This window comes from Euwallacea similis, chromosome 2 (genome assembly GCF_039881205.1).
Source record: "Euwallacea similis isolate ESF13 chromosome 2, ESF131.1, whole genome shotgun sequence".
NCBI classification, from domain to species: domain Eukaryota; kingdom Metazoa; phylum Arthropoda; class Insecta; order Coleoptera; family Curculionidae; genus Euwallacea; species Euwallacea similis.
The window spans coordinates 2,647,165-2,667,392 of record NC_089610.1 but is presented as its reverse complement, the minus strand read 5'-3'; the positions used below and the strand labels follow the sequence as shown (position 1 = coordinate 2,667,392).

The window sequence follows — 20,228 nt, the reverse complement described above, 5'->3', positions numbered from 1 at the left end:
TTAAGCGACCTTACTTCTTATGATTTGCGAGATTTCGCAAAATAATGACCAAATTACCAGAAACTATAAAAGAACACCTTACACTTTATTTAAAACAACATAAAACTAAAAAACTAACTTGAATACTAATTAAATTAAGAAAAACTCAATATATCAAAATCAATATATGTATGAACACTTGTTTACCTTAAAACACTGTTGGTATTAAATGAAAAACATACCAATTAAATTCGTCACTAACAAACTTAAATCTTATTATCACAGATTCTCCAGATAAAATAAAATATTTTATAGCTGCGAGTACAGAAAATCTTCCTACGTTTTCTATATTAATTGTACAACTCTCACTCGTTTTCGGCGATCTCTTTTCATTGGTGTGGCCAAATAGCTTTTATAACCGTTTGTCTGGATCGACACATCGTTTATAGCAATTGAAGTACTGCCAGACTCGATTTGTTTCCCTTGATGATTCGTCGACACATGAGGGATGTCTACTTCATTATTTTGTTTTAGACTTTTCATCGGTGTGGACGTATTCAGGTTCTTTTCCAGCATATTAGAAAAATCCAGCTTGTCGACGTATTCATTATCATTTTGTGGTTCGTTATGAGTGGTCTTGATGCCTCGAGTTTTGTCCTCACTGCCAAACGAATGCAGACTCTTGTCGCCTAAGTATTCAGTCATATTGTCCAATATTACTTTCTCCAGTGTCCCCAGCAACGATACATCTTTGGAGTCCAAATTAATTTGATTTACTGTATTGTCATTAGATGCGTCCACGGCATTTGTTTCAGCTAAATCTGATAATTTTCTTTGGAATGACGTCGTCTTGGTACTTCCTAAATGACAGTCAGTGTAGACGTGGGTTGCTGAAGTTTTCCTTTCAAACAGTTTCAACATCCCTTCGATATGCGGCAAAGGTGATTGGCTCGATATCCCAAATTCAACAGACATTTTCTGCACCTTCCCTGGTCGTTCGTCTTTAAATGAGGTGTTTATTTTTCTTTTCTTTGTCCCTCCTTCCATAAGGTTACCAGTTATAGAAGTGTCAACTTCACCAATTTTCACTGGAGTTATTCGCCTTGTTTGCGTTTTTCTTTCTTCAGCAGCATCAGGTTTTTGCTCTTCTTTGAGATTATGTTCCACTGTTTTAGTAATGTTTTTATTTTTTCGTTTAACTTTAACAGATGGTGTCGGAGGTGTTTCAAACTCGGAAGTTACTTTTTGTTCTTGGTGTTTTTTCGAGATCATTTTTTGCACTTCTTCATGAATCACTTGGTCGTATCTGTGTGTAATACCTCCAAAATTAGTATCGGTGTTAACCTGGGATATTTCTTTAACTTTAGTTTGTTGTTTCTTCTTAGAAACTTTAGGCCTGCTCTTTGATGGAGTAGTTTTTTCACTATCTCCAATGCATTTCGCTCTTTTAGTTTTACATTTTTCAATGCGTTTATCCTTTTTATTCTGTTCGTTAAATGGCATTTTCACTTTAATTTTCGCTTTCGGCTGTTTGCAGATTCTCTTACGCTTAATCTTTGTTTCAGGGATTGTAGTTTCTACGCATTTATTGACAGATTGTTCTTTCTTAGTCGGCACTTCGTGTTCTAATTTTATACAAGCAGTTGGACTCGAGAAAACAGGAGTGCTGAAAAAATGAAAAAAAAAAGTGAAAGTCTCTTTCAAAACTGATAGAAAAAAATCTTAACTTTTCATCAACATAAGAATACTCACTAATGCAGATTATTGCGGATAATTGAATAATTCATATCTTCTCGATCAAAACTTTTTGAATCCTCTTCCATAGATGTTTCCAAATAACTTTTGTTTAAAATTTCGGGCAAGACTGTATCGGCTGTTTGGCATCCACTTTTTCTTATCTTCGGTTTGTTCGGCCCCACTTTTTTTGTTTCTTGAGTTGCCCCAGTTTTCCGAATCGTTGGCAATTCAGCTGGATTTGTTTCCAATTTTCCAGCTTGCATTTCGTGGAATTTTTCTATGTTCCTGTTGACAGATGATAGAAATCTACGCATATACGACGTTTAATAACAACAATAATAATAATAATAATTAATAAAAATGAAATAAAAGATCAATGAACCTCCGGTCCTCTGGACTAAACTCTATTGGATACGGGTTTGCTGTAAAAAATAATAATATGGAGGCTATAATAGTGAGTCACCTATTGTATATGGATGATTTAAAGTTTATGGCTGTCACGAAACAACTCGGTCAGATGCTTAACATCGTCGAGAGGTTCTTGGAAAATATCAGGCTGCAATTCGGCTTGAACAAATGTCGCACCATTGGAATAGTACGGGAAAAGATCAAAGAAGACTCGAACCACGCCACTCGTGATGAACATAATATAGAGATAATACCGCAAGGGAGATACATACAGGTATCTAGGGATGAAATAGTCTCAGCATATTGATCACAAAACTATCAGGAGCGAGTTAACTTCAAAATTCCTCAAGAGGGTGTTGTTACAATTTAGCCTCATCAGCAAAAATTTGTTTCATGCACTTAACACCTATGCATATTTAACGCTTACCTACTCGTTTAGGTTAGAACAGTGCTCAATTACTGACATCAACAAATTTGGAGCAGAAAATGAGAATCTCTGTGACGAGAGCACGAAAACACCATTCGAAAAGTACAATTGAGAGACTTACTCTGCCTCGATCAATGGGAGGAAAGGAACTGACAGATCTCAAAAAACTTTTAGACCAACAAATAATCAACAGGTGTGTCAGGCGAACGACGAGTCACTACTTATATTGGGGGAACGGAACACTCGGCCCAGACATCCCAACAGTGCTGAGAAGGTTCAGATCTGGAAAGGAAAGCCTTTGAATAAAAGACGTTCAAATGAGGTTAGTCGAGAACAAGTGGACACTAAAGCATCAAATTATTGGCAGATCTCGGGACGACTCTTCCCTGAAACCGAGGGACAGTTGATGGCAAAACAAGACAAGGTTGTGCCAACCCGTAAGCATGTCATTAGGGGCGCCACGGTGACGAACGATAAATGCATTTAAAACCATTAAAAACATTACCAGACGACTGTCAGGCGTTTGCGGGGACGGAGTATAAGGAGCGACACGACTCCAAAGCCAAGATATTGCATCGGGAACTTGCTGATAAGCTGGAACTCCTTCAAGCGGGCAACATTCCCTACTGTGAGTAAGTACCGGAGCCTATTTTGGAGAGCTAAAGCCATAGGCTGTACTGGGATCGTACAATTCTCACAAACCATACGATAGTTTACAATAGGCCATATATAATACTTGTAAATAAGACACTTAGACATGTCGCCCTGACCTAGCCATACCAAACAACAATCGACATAGAAAATCTATTAAAGTCTATGCACAGGGCGATGCTCTTAACAAGAGCAAACGGTGCAATAATTTGTAGTAAAGGAAGCAGGACACCGTGCCACCTAGGAATTGTTACTTGCTGGATCTTATCCTTTTCATACCTATAATATCTGAGATGTGGCACTCCCTCGCCACTGACAATACATTTTCTTGTAAATAATACTATTTAACCCATGTAAAATTTCAAGTAAATCTAAACCCATGGTTTCATTTAAATCTAGTAAATTTGCTTTTTATACAAAAATTAAGCTAATTCTTCCCAGTTTCACGAGTCCTATGTTGAGCCTCGAATTCAGGTCACCTTATGGATACTAAAAACAAATCTAAATAAGAAAGTTTTCATCTGTTTCTCGTTTTCAAAATTCTTAACACATATTACCCAATGTTTAACCAAAACCGCTAAAATAATCCTTTATCGCCTAAAAAGATAAACAAAAGTTGCAAAAACTTACTCTAAATTCGTTGAAGAATCATTCCCGAATAAACGAATAATCTTTTCGTGAAATGGTCTTTTCAGTGGCTTTGAATCTATGACGTTGTCACGACTAATTTGGGGAAAAACTGGAGACTCGGGAATACCGTCCTCCAGACATTTCTGCAACTCTTCCGTGTCTAGTCCACTTAAACTGGAAAAATTTAGACTTTAGGTCATTAGATCCACAAAATTTATAAAAAATAGGAAATTTTTAATTATGAAGTAATTCTAAGTATATCCGTTATTTAAATTACAAAAGTAAAAACTCTACAATAAATCCATACCTAACCATTGATGTAGAATGCTCAGTTCGTAGTATATTAGTTTGTATTGCTTCTTGAATTTGTTCTATACATTCAAAATTGCTCGAGTTTTTTCTAGAGCGACTTTCTGTACCAGCTTCTAAAACGTTGGATATAGTATCTCTTCTAGTATTAGGAGCCCGTGACAATGAACTATAAAAAAGAGGTGAGGAACATACAAGAATTCAAAGTCATAATTCCACTTAAACATCAAATATCACCAACTCTGTACATATTAATGGTATTGAAAAAAAATAGACCTAAAGTTGCACTTCGAGTAAGTTGCCTGAAATAAGATTATAAAATAACGAATCAGAATAGTTCGCCAAAAAGTGAAATTTTCACTTACCCTGTCTATACAAATAAATGCTTATCAAAGACAAGCTGTCGACCATTTATTTAAAAAAAATTATACTAACATAAACTTTATGTTCAGGGACGATTATATTTAAAGTATAATTAGCATTTATACACTCTGTATATCTTAAAATCAAAAGAAATCTGGACACGTTAACCCAATATAAAAGCAAAATAACCAAAACCCAAATTTATTATTGACACTTACTTATCTGCTGGAATAACCACAACATCAAGGATACTAATTTTCATCTCAACTTTATCATCTTTTATCGGCTCCATTTTTTCAAAAGTGTTTTCATCTTCATCATCAGACATGCTTAGGTCATGAAGAAAACTATTGTCATTTATAAGTACTGCATTATTCTTATTGTTTTTTACTAATTCAGAATCATCATCATCCTGTGTTTCGCCATTATTTGAAATAATATTTACTTCATCTTTTTTTGCAACTTTAGCCATTTGGACCTTGGTTACTAATTCAGAATCATAATTTTGTGTTTTACTATTATTTAGAGCAATCTTGTTTATTTCGTCATCTATAACTGTAGTTTCTGGATCCCTATTTATTCTTTCAGAATTATCATTCTGTGTTTTGTCATTATTTGAAATTTTGTTTGGTTCGTCACTTATAGCAGTAGTATTTTGGTTCTTGTTTTCTCCTTCATAATTATCATTATGTATTTCGTCATTATTTGAAATCTTGTTTAATTCTTGATTTACAACTGTAGTCTTCTGACCCTTCTTTTCTCCTTCAGAATTATCATTCGATGTTTTCTTATTTTCATTTAAAACAGTGCTTAGTTCGTTATTGACAACTATACTGTTTTGATTCATATGTATTTCTACAAAGTTTTCGTTTTGGGTTTTATCACTTCTTTTATTCAATAGTTGAGTTTCAGCATCCTTTTCTCTCGTCTCATCTGACACTTTAATGCTTTTAGTAATATTTCTTGTACTACATTGCTGTTTGTAACGGTCAATATCTATTTTGTTTTTAATTTTATCTTCTAGTGGTTTGATGTCATCAACAGGTTGTTTAACTTCTTCTTTTGTGTTGAAATTTTTTGAAAATTTTTGATCTAAAAGTTGTTCAATATTTGGTTTTGCAGCATTATCAATTATTTCTGTTCTACATTTTATTGTAACTGACTGGTTTGTTACAATTGCGTCCTTCTGACTTGCAGTCTTCCTTTGTTCAAATTCAAATATAGTCTTACATTGATCTAAATTACTCTCTTTTATCTTATCCGGGTCACTAGGCTTTGATTTTACATCTAAATTAGATTCAATATCTGACATATAACTTTCAAAATCGCTGAATGTAGTGTCAGCCCCCACAGAATTATCGGAAGTTGGAGACGACTCGATAGATTGTAATATTTCTTGCTTGTCGTTTGAGATTCTAAAAATAATAGTTTTCAATGCATTTTAATTATCTAATTACTAGAAAAATGCTTATCTCACCTTTTCAATTCTGTTTTGTATAATTTATTTATGCCTTTGAAAGATTGAATGGATTTAATGTCACATTCTTTTCTGTTTGGTACATCTCTAAAATAAGACAGTAGCAATATAAAAGTGTATTATAAATCACTAATGAATAAGAAAATCTTAATTTGGACCAGCATACAATCTAACTTGAGTTCAAGTCTCAGAAACTTAATTTATTCAAATAAGTCCCCTGTATTTTATTTTACATTTTTACTGTATAGTTTGTTTGAGTATCTTGCATAAACCTTTGTTGAATTTTATTGAATCCCTCTACAAACTTACCTTCTAATTTCCATATCAACATCGCCATAATCTATTTGGCCTCTCCTCAGTGATGTTTTATCCTTTTTCCTTGACTCTCTCTTTTCTTCTTTACTGACTTCGATCTCTTTCTGCGACTTACTCAGTTTCTTCCACTCTCCGTAAGTTGGAGCAATAATATTTCCATACCTATCCCTTTGATCTAATATTTTTTCTGAACGTTTTGTATCCTCTACGCTTTTCCAAAAATGTAACAAACTAGGACTTCTCCTTCTATCTCTATCCTTGGTCCGAAAGCCAATATCACCTCTAGAACGCGACCTTAATTCAAATCTTCCCTCATCTCTTGTTAGCTGTTCATTTACACTTTTTCCATCTCTGCGGGTTCTTAAAGGTGATATTGATCTAAATGTTTTACAGGTTCTACGGTGTCTTTCGGGGCTCTTTGATAGAGATCTACGATTTGTTCTTTTACTAGTTTTATTTCTAGACAAGGACAATGGGGGTGAACTGGATGGAGTTCGTGGGCCATTTCGCTCATGTACTTTGCTTCTAGATCGTCCAGACCCAGAAATATTTTCTTTAGATTTAACATCCCTGCTGCTGACGAAATTATTTATATCGGAAATTAAGTTCTGACTGTCTGAACTTTTAGACACTGATTCTGATTTTATACAACTTTCCTTATGCTCTTGATGAGGATTTAAAAACTTACTTTTGCTTTTGTCAATATTCTTTATTCTTTCTGAACATCTATGGTTTTTATCTTGTTCAGAATTGCTTATAGAAGGCGATATTTTTTGTCCTTTAAATTTTAGATTACTTTTATTGTTTTCTGTATGTACATATTGATCATTTTCTTCTGCGAAGACATCCTCACTTTTGATAAAACAATCTTCGTTAATTTTTTTATTAAGTTTGAGTCTTAAGTCATTAGAATCTCTCAAATTCTTCTCCTCATGCTCCTGGTTTACACATAATTTTAACTCATTTTTAGTAGTTTTCGGAGTCCCTGCAGATTTTCTTGGAGAACGGCGCAATTCAGACTTTGATTTCATTTTTGATGTTTCTGGTTTATTAGAAAAACTAGTTTTTAACTCATGAACAGTTTGAACAAAAGCTATATCCTCATCTGAGATAAGTAAAACGTCATTATTTTCCATTTGTACATTACTGTCATGATGGGTGAATGGTTCTGAAGCTTCAAACTTTTGTTTTACATCTCTTTGGTTCTCTTGACAATTATCTTTTGGCAGGCTTTGTTGAAACAGATTATTTCTGGCTATAATGAAATTGTTCAAAATTTTAATACAACAAAAATGCTAGTATTTGCACTCACTATTATCATTTGGCTGCTTGTAAGGCTGACTATTAACACGTTTTCTTCTGAGTACCATATTATTAATCTCATCATTTAATTCAAGTAATCGTTTATCCTTTCTTTCCAGCTCGGCTTTAGCAGTTCGGTATACTTCAGATATCCTTAACTCCAAAAGACCTTTTTCACTTTCCAACTGTTGAACTTTTAGTTTCAATGCCTCATTTTCTGCTATTATTGATGAGGAGTCACTAGTTGTTGAAGGGGGTGCAGTGTTAAGTATAATATTATCCTAGAATTGATAAAACCTAGTAAATCTGAAATTTCTAGATATATGTATACATATAGGTTCGAAAAGGAGTGATTAATCTAATTACCCACCATATTGGTGAACAATTGGTATAATTACTTCTTTTCAAGTTAGTAGATAGGTAATCTAAAATGAAAAGATGAAGGGTAGTAGTAGAAGACTTGTGATAATTTTATACCTATTATTACACTTTTCAAACATCTTTTGACTGAAGGGCCATGAATTAAAATGGGTAAATTTCAACTAAAATATCTGACTCAGATCATAGATACAGTCTATTGAATGTTGACAACTAACCCATACAGAGATATATGGAACTTACATGTAAAATAAGATAAATTATTAAAAGAACTGCATTAGTTTTTCTGAAAATACATTTACAGATATTAAAGAGGAGAAAAATTGCAGCACATAATCATATTAATTCATTTAGGACCTTGCCAGTGTCTCTTGCTCCTTGTTCACTCTCATTATAGCCATTCGCACAGGACATCCATCTTTACTTTTTAATGACCAAAGGTATAATCATTAATATATATTAAAGAAAACAGTTTTCCCAGTACCCAAGACTGACTCCTGTATAACATCTGTCTTAAGCACTCTCTTATTAGGAAAACAAAATAATGGAGGTGGCTTTTTTTCAAATGGCAGGACCTTCAAAAGTAGTATATGTGCATTGTCTGTTTGTTATTAGGGATATTATATCCATTTCATATTAAGAGCCAAGCACCACTCACCCTCACAGTCAAATGAGTGCAATGCCCACTTGAATGCACAGGACTATAGTATGACCTCAGTGTAGACTTAGTTCTCAATGTATTAGCTTTTGAGCTTTGCTTGAGCGGAATGTGAGTTTTTGCAGTATAGAATAGCTTTAAAAACCTAAGTACCACAAGTAAGACCACAAGTTATATGACTTGTAGATATACAACCAGTTTTAGAGACTTCACATAAGAGACTGAAGCAAATGATAATATGGTTATGCACAGAAGCATAACCACAACCTAACTCCTACATCTGAACTTCCTTCCAGACACATTTATATCAGATTAAATCCAGTCTAATTGCAGAATAAATAACTTGACAGTGCTAGTAACTACAGATTAATAAACACAATGGTACTAAATATGTCTCTTAAAAAACAACTTTTGGAGGATATCATATTTAACCAGTGGGGCTTGTATACTCATGTACTATTAAACTAACGATAAAAATCTATATAGAAATAAAACATTTTGAGGCTTACCTGTGCATTTTTAGATCCGTCAGAGCCTTGAAATGAAGGTTTGAAGGCAAAAATATCGCTATCGTCTAAATCGTCGTAAATATAAGCCATTAATTTATCGTCGTATAGATTATTGCAAGGGGTCTCATCCATCTTATTTTTATAGAACTAATTGGAGTAAGTTTACTTTTGAGGAAGCCTCAAAAACTACTCAAACTAAAAGAAACACATACAAATAAAACGAAAATGAACTGACATCATAACCTCAAAAATCTGTGGCAACAGCTTGTGGAGGGAAGCAGTGAACATAGACGTGCAAAAATTTTTTCACTTAAATATTAATATTTTTCCGATTGCAGCTATTTGTTAGTATGCAAGTTTAAAGTAACCATATAACTCGTAAAATACATTGAGAAAATGACGCAATTAAATCGAGTAGAAATTAAACATAACATACCTGTAAATAACGTTCAAGTAGAAAGTCGAAATAAAAACTACATTGAATTAAATGGGTTACGCCATTGACCAATGCGCAAAATCCAGCGCAGCTGTCAAATTTCCATTCCGTACCTTTAATTTTTCGTGTTTCGTTCGTGCTTCGACTGTTTCAACTGTTTCGAGGACGCGAATAGTGGAGTCGTGCAAGTCACACCTTGGGAAATTCGAATATTTACGCGCATTTCCACGCGAAAATACCGGAAAAACTTTTATAAAGTGTACTAAACTTTCAGAAATGTTACTCGGAGTATGAACAATGTCATAAGTGATCCGAAATTTCTCATTTTAAGTCGTTATAAGTGAGATTTGTTGGTAAATAAATGGATTAAGAGCAAAAACATCGCTTCATCCGTGGAAAAACAACAGGTAAATTTTACAACTTCCATCTTTTCTTTTTTCACGTTTTCTCGGTAAAGTCAGTGTGTTATAAAGTGATGCGTTTTATTAAGAAATATGCCGTAAATTGTTTAAAAAACGGTACTTTATATGACTTTAGAACTAACTATCCTATGACAGAACCCGATTACAGGTAAAAGCCATGTTCACACAGCACACAAAATGCCTTGTGGTATGGTACCGCTGGTACCTCTTGGGTACACGCGGGCTTTTAAATGACCATACACGTACAGGTCAAGAAGCATTGATTGGTTTTAATTTAAAATTCATTCACGCACTTCAAAACACGGTTTTGTCGTTTTATATTTTGCTTGTTGGCACTGTGAGCATAAAAGGAGTACCTGGATTGAATGGCTATTGCTATTATTAATGGTTTTATTGGGATTGTACCCACTAGCATCAGATTAAACTTGTTTCCAAATTAAAGTTTTCAGGGGTTAGTCATCTCTTGGGTCATCTTTGTGGTTTAAATTGATTAAGTATTTAAGTGCTTGTCAACCTGCTGACTACACTGAGGAATAATTCAATTATATTCTATTCTGGATTCTATTCTGTCGAGTAGAGTGTTGTTTCTTGTTTGCAAAGCAGTAAAGATGGAATCTTCACTTTCACTGACTTTGCTGTGAAGCATTCTGGAGTACACACTCAAGATATTTCAAGATATCTCGAGGAATTATAAATAATTCAAGAAATTTTCATCAGGGATCTACCTGAGAGGAAAATCACCTACAAATATGTGTACACCGAAATTGCATTTTTAAGAAAAATTCACCTAATTCTTAAGCTTTTGCTAAAAATTCCATAAATTTCTTATATTTCACTATATAATAGCAATCTTTTTACCTAAACTCCAATAAATTCACATAAATTTTTCAAATTCTTTTTCAAATTAATGAAATTTTACAGGTGTATTCAGAATTGAAAGCCTTTCATTAAGTACTAGTTTTATTTAGGATGACATAATAAGGTAACTTAACATTAAAATAACATTGATCATGACCAGGGTTCTAAAATAAGATAAATAATAAAAAATAATAAAAAAAGGGTGATTCACAATGGAATAGGCATAGAACTGATATGTGTAGAAGACCTTAAATCAAGTCGATTTAAAAAAAAAATTTTTCTTATTTCTATGTGTGCTGATATATTGTTCTAAGAAAATGCCTTCAAAATTTTCAAAAACTGTATTTCAACAATGCCTTAACATAGAAAAACCAAATTTTGACATTGTATTTATTTTATTGACATCCTTAATATTTTATGAATTTCTTGAATTGAAATTTAATTTATGGTTAAGGTTATTATTCAATTTTACAGTTTTATTCTTGTCATTTTTTTGAGACAATGTCCATTTCTGAAAAAACACCGATTTTTTCATATGAGCCATAATTGATCAAATAAAACAAAAAGAATATTGTGTGCCTTCGAGGTTTTTCAAAAACTACTGACTAAGAATTTCCTATGTTAAACTGTTGTTTAACGTGGAGGTTTAACATAAGAGACCACAAATAGACACCTTACTCTACTTTGCCTCGAGGAAAGAATGCAATTCCAAGTGCAAATAGCTTGAGCACCACAACTTCCACTTTTACCACAAAAAGAGAAAAAAGTTTTTGGGGACACCCACTTCCACTCACTAAATGATAGTTTTATTAATTAGTTAATATGAACAATAAATAATAAAGCACATTTTAAGTATTTGATAATTACTTCTGTTCTTACTTTACAATTTATCTATTTAAGTACTGGAGGATCTAATTATAAATCCCTTTGTATATTTTTATACAGGGTATTGCTTATTGCATATTTTTAAGACATCTTTAGCAAATAATCCTTTACAAACAAATTTTCACCAGGGTTTCGATTAACATAAAACCTTTGATATTTGGTAGGGTCAGAAAAGTAGAACCAATAATAATGCATCTGACTTCTTAGAATTTTATGTGTAATTAATTTAATAAATTGGGTAATCTGCATGTTGAACGACCCTATTTATTAGCTTATTAATTTCAATTTCACTGGCATCTTTGCCAATGGACTTACTTAAGCAGTTAACGGAGTTTTTATGACATTTGCGTTCCATTACTCATTTGTTGAGTCATATAAAGTCCACCGCAACAGCGTTTAAGCTCGAGTACATTCCAATTCTTCGATGGGAGCCAAAGACACTCCCATACCAAGCTGATAAGTAAAGGATGCGTTATACTTCGAAGGTCTTTTTTGAACATTGATGCAATAATTTGGGTTTTCAGTACCTTTTTGAAATTCTTCCGATTGTCCAAACAGAAAATTACGTAAAAGAGGTTTTAATTTTGCTTTATTTAGAAAACCAGATTACAATACTAGATAAATGGTAAGTATTTGCGTGATATGTCGCTGAATATTTATTTCTGAATGTTCTAAGTAGGAGGTTAAATATACAAAAATTACTAGATAACATACTTGGAGCACGAAAGGAAGTTAAGAAATCAATAATTGCATGGTGGTTGATTATTCTTTGGTTGGACGTAGCTAGAAGCTCGGTTAGAAGTGAGAGATAATCGTTGATTATATCTAAGTCGACTTTCGTGATCTAACGTGCTTGATGGATTATCATTTCCCATTTTAATGTATGTTAAAAGCTCGGTTAAAAGAGAAATATTCAATTAGGTATACTATTTTGAATTTGCAAATAAATTATGCTCCATTCTCGGGTTTGAGGATATTCTGATATTCTTAATTACACTTTAATTTTTACCCCCGAAAATTCCAAATAAATGAAACAAAATGCATGTAATGCACAGTCATGCACAACATGCAGTTCGAATTTGGGCTAAATCGCGCTTCAATGTAGAGAAATAATTACCTATTCAACGTTCACAGTAGAATATCTAATCCTCCATCAAATCCCTATACTGAAAATCCAATGGCTTGTGCCAGTTGGTGCTAACTTGCCACGTAGCCTAGTGGAACTTTGAGTTTTCAATATAGAGTTCCTAATTTGAATAAAGAACTTTTGGAACAGCCAAAGAAATGATTTAAGGTGCACGCCTGAATGTAATGTAATTAAAACGCTAATTGATTAGAATATGTAATAAAACTGTACATTCATTTGTTCTTATGTAATTTTCTGATTAAATTTAAATAATTTTCATTATTATTATTCAAGGGCAACTTCTCAATTTCAACCACATCTCACCATTAATAATCTAGTTTACGTTCGTTTATTCTTTATTTATTAAAGCCCATATTAAAGCTATAATAATCTCTGAACACATCATAGCCCTTCTCTCATTTGGAATGGGAATTAATTATTAGGAGAACTACTCTCTCGTGACTGCCAGGTACATTTCGCAGTCGTATCTGTGTCAACTGCAGGAAGTTTCTTCATTTCGAAGCAATGCGTATTTCGTACATTTTTTTTTCGTTTGAGCTTAATTGGTATTAATGATACATACCAGTACTTCTGCGGAAAATTCAGAAAATCACTTAGGTATAATATTTAAAATTAAGTTCATCGTTAATAATTAAGTTAATGAACTCGAGCAATTGTTATCATTCATGTGTCGTCACTTGCGTTTACGTTCGTGCATTCTGGTTAATGCAGGTTTGATATGGGATGTCATATTTGTTGTAGAAATTTCATGTAGTTCAAAATTAGGGGTCTACATACGCCTTGATGAATGACCTAAAAATGGGCCATAATGTGAAGCAATTTTTTTAAGAGGAAACATCTTTTACATTCCTCTGCATCAATTTGCAGTGTGGGTTAATGCCCATACATGGGCGTGTTTTCACCTCCCTCTTTAAATTCCTTGAAAAGTCGTGTGTTAAAAAGGTAGTTTATGACACTTTTGAAATTCCTATCCACTTGAACTTAGACAGCTTTTTAAGTGGTTTCAACCCAGTTCAAGGTAAATTGCACAGGGATTTTTGAGTCCCAACAGTAGAAGTGTATTTTATTTCTGTTGCCTTTTCTTGTCCGATATGTGACACCATTTGGTTATAGTCTGTCCAAATACTATTTCGATTACTGCGGATTGCGTATCTCATGTTAGTGACTGCCGACGCGACGGTTTCTCGTTTCAGAGACCCTGATCAATTCGTTCATTGTTTGAATTCTTCCTTCAGCAGCAAAGCTCAGGTTTCAGAGATTTTTAATGTCGATGCGGTGCACTGGATACAATGAAAAGTTTGATCGATGTATTCGGCTGTGTGTACAACCAGCCAATAATAGAGGAAAATTGGATTGAATAGCATCAACACCCAACATATCCTAGATTTATGCACAAACAAGCACTTCATTTAACTTCAACGTTGAAGTGTAATTCTTAAAAGCAAATATTGTACCAAAACAAATATTTAACTTAAAACAGAAATGAGACCTCACCCACATTATTTATTACCTATGAAGAATTCCCTTCAGAAATTTTCATCTTCTAGTTTCGACATCAGTAGGGTTATTAACATTTATCTGTTCGTTATTTATAGAAGATCACTGCATTAATTGTTATTGTAGTCGTTGGCTCACTGGCTGACCTCCTCAGCACATACCTTGAACAGGTGTTTAGCTATGGAGGAATGTGCATAGATAAGTTGTACGCATTGGATTGTAGGGGAATATTAAAAACACTGGTATTATAGTATCGCAGTTAAATATTAAGTATTAAACCATCATGGTGGGTACTCTTGAACAAACCGGTAGGTAACTATTACAGCCGAGATTAAAGTAGTGATTAATAAATAGATCTAGAGAAGTGACCTCGATAATGGATGTTTAAAAAATTATGTGTTTATTTTGTAGTTCTTAAAGCAGTATTTCAACAGTTCCTGTTATTCCATTAAAGCCATCAAGAGTGTGTAAAAGAATTTCCGGAGTGTTTTGATTTATTTACCCAAGTAAGAACCAAAGAACATGTTAAGCTCGATGTTATCTTTGTTAACATAACACTTAAGTCAAAATAACTAGAATGAAAGTGTAATGTATTTTGCACTTCATCTAAGTTGAAAGCTGGTTGTATACGAAATGTTTACTTTTAGTTAAAAACCATTTAAAATAGGTAAAATTACTCAACGCGACAGCTGGTGTTAATTGGCCAAAAAAGCCATTTATACCCACAATTAGTGTTGAAGTTAATTATCTGCGCAGCCATTTGGGAGGCCATTTTGCGGTTCTTGAAGGACTTAAGTTTTAGGTTGTTAGGTGTACTTAAACGACGAGTGAGGTGTTAGAGCTTTAGCTATTTCTGTTTCAATGTCAAAAGTCGAAACGTAAAAAGATTTGTAGTGCTCAAAGCCCTGTTTTGCTTCGTGTTTAAATCAGAAATAATAAATAGATGTTGATTTTAGACGATGCTTAGTAAATTTCGATAAATATCTTAATAACATTAGGGAGGTTCCTTAGACTAGGACTTCAATAGGGTGTTGTACTTCTTTGACTGACCAAAGATACAATGAGACAGGTACCGAGAATGAATTTGTTCGAAGCTTTAACTAATTATTCTAAGAAATCGCCGGAATTCGAGGTGTATTTTTTTAAATTCTTACCTGTTTCTCTTCTATCTTCGTTGAAATCCAGTGTTTTGAGAAGAAATCGAATAGTAAAATCGACAATTTGAATGTTATCTCTAGAGTTTTTTATCCACTCCAAAAAATGTTGATTCGTTATTATACATATTTTATTATTATTATTTATTATTATTATATTGCTTTTTTTGTGGTTTGACTGTAGCTTTTAGTCTTGGAACTATCGTTTCTGTTAATTTTCTTAGATAAAACTTTTAGATAATATGCTTTTTGAGCAGTTTATTGCTTTCGTCAAAAGATAGAATTCCCTATGAATTGAGAATCTCTACGTTAACATGCATGAAATATTTACATACTAATATTTTTTTAGTTTTTTTGCTTTTTAATCTTTTCCATTTTTTGGCTCTCAATCCTTCTGCAAACCTTGGGCTATCAAGAACTTAAAGAATATTTAAAGTTATTCATCGTGACGACATTCATAAGTTTACGGAACCCAGGTTGTAATAGATCTTCGAGTTTCCGATATCCAGGGGTACTTTTTTAATTGATTTTGTAATTTTGGATTCCTGTTCCTCATCCTCATCCTGTGGGGAAGTATACATTATTGTAACATTTATTATATAAGTCTTAGAATTACATATGATGACCTGGTATTTTAAAGAAGTGGTGATTTGTATATAAATTCTCAGCATCGATTTCCTCCGCACTTCTTAGGTAACAAAACCACAGTTATTAGATACTTACTTAAACTTCATAAGTAAACATTCTGTAGTGCAAAACTATTTCCTGGTGTCATATCATATAAGCTGGTATATGCACAAAATAAACTTTCACATAATAATCACCCTCTAATTTGACTTGTTTAACATGCAAATATACTGCAAAATACGCCTCCAAACAACAGTTCAAATACTGGGTAAAACGCCAACTATTGAACTTAAGTAATTGGTGATCGTTTAGCGTGAAAATGCGAATTTTACTACGTTCACGATTGCTAATGTGTAGGTGTTGCCTTTTGATTGATACCTCACAATTCTGCCATCGAACCGGAAAAAATGGTACGGAAACACCGGAACGGTGGAGCGGAACTTTCACTAATTACAGGTACCGCCGGATAGTATTTTTTCCTAACTACCTATTAGCCAAATTTGTTCGCTGTGATGAAGAAATTAGTAATAGGCCCAGAATATATAATGTTTTTAATTAGTGTGGTTCAGTGTTGGTGGTATTTTATCTACTGGACTTTAAGCGTATGTACCGATATAAAAAAATTAATTAATTGAAAATGAAAAAGTTAATTACATTGCCCTGCTATTAAGGGTAACAAAAGTAATAAATTCTTTTCTTTTAAATTTTAATTCCTTTAAAAGTTGCCTTGAACCCAAGTATTAACTGATTCGATGGCAAACAAATAATTATTGTTAGTTCTGTAGTTGTCTTGCAAATTCGTAAATTCCCCGATTTTTTTCTCATGCATTGTAGTGTGACAGCACCATTGGTTCCAATGATTAAATAGGAAAGTACCGTTTGTAGCCTGTAAACTATAACAATGAATGGAGAACTGAATACTCTTAGACTAACACTCTGAAGTGACAGTTAGATTATTAAGGATTATAGTTGAATTGGGTCACCATTGGTGGTCAGCCACATGTCAAAAGATTATTGGTTAATAGAGTAAAATGCAAAAAATGTGCCTGAGATCATTTAGTTACTTATACAACAAATGTTTCTATTATAACGTATGAAGTATTACGAAGAAAGAAAAAATGTCTGCCCTCGTCACACTAGAATAAGTTTCCCACGGTCAATCATCGACATTTGGTATATTTGGTCTATTTTAAAACTAGTAACAGGTTTCATTGTTCTTTATCAACCGTCCCTGGATTATTTAAATAATTTTCCTTATCATGTTAGTTGCAATTTTAATTGGGCACTTTTGTTACAGGGTCTCTAGATGATCGGCGGCACATCGAATGATCGCAGGGCCCTCGAGAGAGAGGCCCTGCGAAATGTCATCAACCAATGGAATGCTAATCGTCTTGATCTTTTTGAGCTCTCAGAACCAAATGAGGTAAATTTTTCAATGCTGATGAATATTAGTATAAGTATATGACATTCCTTTTTTTTCATTTTAAAAGTTGGGAGTGTTTGAGTTCCTAATATCATTTGTAAACCGTCATTTCAGTCAGGTGGAAATACGCACCACTGACCCTTTGCAAGTTTAGCCCCATGGCATTATGCAGGTGAACTGAACCGTAATAAGAGAAAGACAAAATCATAAAATGCGTTTTTGGTGCAGATCGTAAATCATGAACAAGTTTGAAATTTAGGAATAAAAACGCCTTATTACCAATCTATGGCGTCTATATTCCCATTTATAGAATCAGGTTCTAAAGCGTAACATGCAGACCCGAACTTGCGGACAATGCTTGATTTTGGGTATACAAAGAAATAATGTAAAAGTCTATTTTTCAACTTATTTTATTGCTTTTGGCGTACTTTTGCTTTTAAGCAGATTAAACTACATACAAATTCAATTATGATTTCCATGATGAAATTTATTCATTATGATTGAAGAGTTAATTATTGACGATAACATAATAAGAATACCATAATAGTTGTTGTTCGCCATTTGGCCTGTTTATAGACGTAACTTAGAGTCATTTGATTCTAGATCAGAAACATCTAGATGTCAGTGAGTTCTTTAATAAGTTACAAGATTCGTGTTGTCTGTTGAAATTGATAAAATGTAAACATCTTCCGAAAGTTTTATTATTTAAATACACTTTGCGAGAAAGTGTCGCCCTCGGAGAAAAACGAGAAGAAAGTGCTATTGCTTTCCTCTAAAAACTTAAAAGTTACGTTAAACGGTATTTTATTTTGGTATATCCCAAACCGACAATAAACATTGAATGTATAAATTGATGTACGGACATCGATGTACATGCTTAGTTGATTAGAAACTGTTTCATGTTTATACTGTATTCAGGTGAAAAGGAAATTTAGATCTCCATTGCTTTATGGCATTTGAAATTATTAGTGTTTACTTATTATTAGGGAAAGTTTTTTTATTAGAAAATGTATAGCTTGTCAAGGCTCATTGAATTCTTTAGCAAAGCTACTTTTTGATATACGTGATTTTTATGGCTATCGTTACCACTCTAATGGAAGAACAATTATTTTAAAAGAATGCAAATATCAGTCAGAAAAAATGTATGTTCGTCACAGACTCATAGGTGCTAATAAATAAACGCATTAATCTAGTTTAAAACACACAGTTTACAAGATAACCTTGATACCCCATTTAAGGTTTCCCGCGGATCGATTTTCTTTTTGTATTTGAAACGTATACAAACAGGAAAACATTTTAAGGCCTTATAAAGGCTTGCTATATATAATATTTGAGTGAGATGTCACAGAAGTAGGTTAGTCAGTAGGTTAGCGAAAGACCGAATTGTTCAACCTGGCTAAAGCCGGGGCATTAGCGCAGACTTACAAGGTAAAGAGCAACGACCGGCGAAACGTGTGTGTGAGGTATAATGGCCGGCTCTTTTTCAATTTCAATCGTCTTATTCTAACATAGAAAAGAGAAGCCGACTTGATGACAAGATGGTTGAACTTTAAAATTAACCATCGAGTAATTGCTGGGTCCTGAAGTTGAGAATAAGCTGGATTCAGGCCATGAGGAACAATGATTATAACTCTGTTAATTAATTTTATTGTTGCATCCATGCCAGCGGACCAATGCCAAGAGAATTATGTTGTCATTAAGGACTTATAGGTGTTGGCCTAATAATTCTTATTATAGGCCAGTTTTAAGAAGTATTAAAATTATTTAAGTTGAACTATCCGAGAAGTAATTGTGGTGGGACCAAGTGTGTATAATTTAATTTTACCTCCACCAAAGCGCAAAATGAAAATTTAACAACTGCGAAGTTTGCTTTATTGAGAATAAAAAAGTATATCTTAAAACCAACAGAGTTATACATAATGCGATTTAATTTAAATGTCAGAACCATACACTAATTTACAGTTATATTGTCTTGTAAACATAATTAATATCCGACATTGGCCTAGTCATTATTCATAAAGTAAAAGCGGTAGGTATCCCAAATTAGAAACTTACTATTGTTACTATATTGTGAACATACTCAATTAATTAGTAAGTATCTCCTTATATGATTTTATTATTTTTTCCGCGATGGTACTTAAATGTATGTATTTATCACTGAATACATTTTACTTTTTATGTTGATCTCAGAGGCAATATGCTTCTCAGAATTTTTCTGTTGATGTAATTGGAAGGAAAAATTATAGGAACCAGTACTTAAGTATCTGCAATATTTGAAGTTTTAAATAATAATTACATAATAAGAACGAGTTCAAAATCTGTAGGCGTAAGTGATTTATATGATATGAATAAACGAAGTACATGGAATAAAATGTAAAATTTAGATTTTGAATGACAAAATAATTTTTAAAAAAACTGAAACTTTTAATCAAATTGTAATCAAATCGCTGTAACAATATTGAATTTCTAAGCCAGAGCTGAATTTCCTGTTTTTCTTTATAGCAGATTGTACGTTCCATCTCTTTAGCATTCACCATATCGTACAGATTGCAGTATCCGCTTATTACAAACCGTTGTTTAGATTAAAAGATTGATTTACAATTATGCAAAATGACGGTAAACATAGTTTAAGATTC

General features: G+C 33.1%; 2 protein-coding genes across 4 annotated transcripts in view; one reads left to right on the top strand and one right to left on the bottom strand.

The window, feature by feature from the left end:
- Positions 1–29: 29 nt before the first annotated feature.
- Positions 30–12,876, bottom strand: LOC136419527 (putative leucine-rich repeat-containing protein DDB_G0290503). The gene is made up of 10 exons (XM_066405941.1): positions 12,862–12,876; positions 9,144–9,338; positions 7,609–7,879; positions 6,291–7,551; positions 5,982–6,068; positions 4,723–5,919; positions 4,140–4,310; positions 3,833–4,006; positions 1,732–2,001; positions 30–1,645 (listed from the first exon to the last, which is right to left on the bottom strand). The coding sequence occupies exons 2-10, from the start codon at positions 9,273–9,275 to the stop codon at positions 325–327; spliced, it is 4,884 nt and encodes a 1,627-aa protein (XP_066262038.1). The 5' UTR covers positions 9,276–9,338; positions 12,862–12,876; the 3' UTR covers positions 30–324.
- Positions 9,705–20,228, top strand: part of cno (adherens junction formation factor afadin) — a 59,045-nt gene continuing 48,521 nt past the window's right edge. For 2 of the 3 annotated variants that reach the window (XM_066405939.1, XM_066405938.1), the window contains exons 1-2: positions 9,710–9,986; positions 17,467–17,592. In XM_066405939.1, the coding sequence (XP_066262036.1) occupies positions 17,476–17,592 (117 nt within the window). In that variant the 5' untranslated portion in view covers positions 9,710–9,986; positions 17,467–17,475. Of the gene's footprint in view, positions 9,987–17,466; positions 17,593–20,228 lie in introns of all 3 variants that reach the window. The other variant, XM_066405940.1, reaches the window with a different exon arrangement.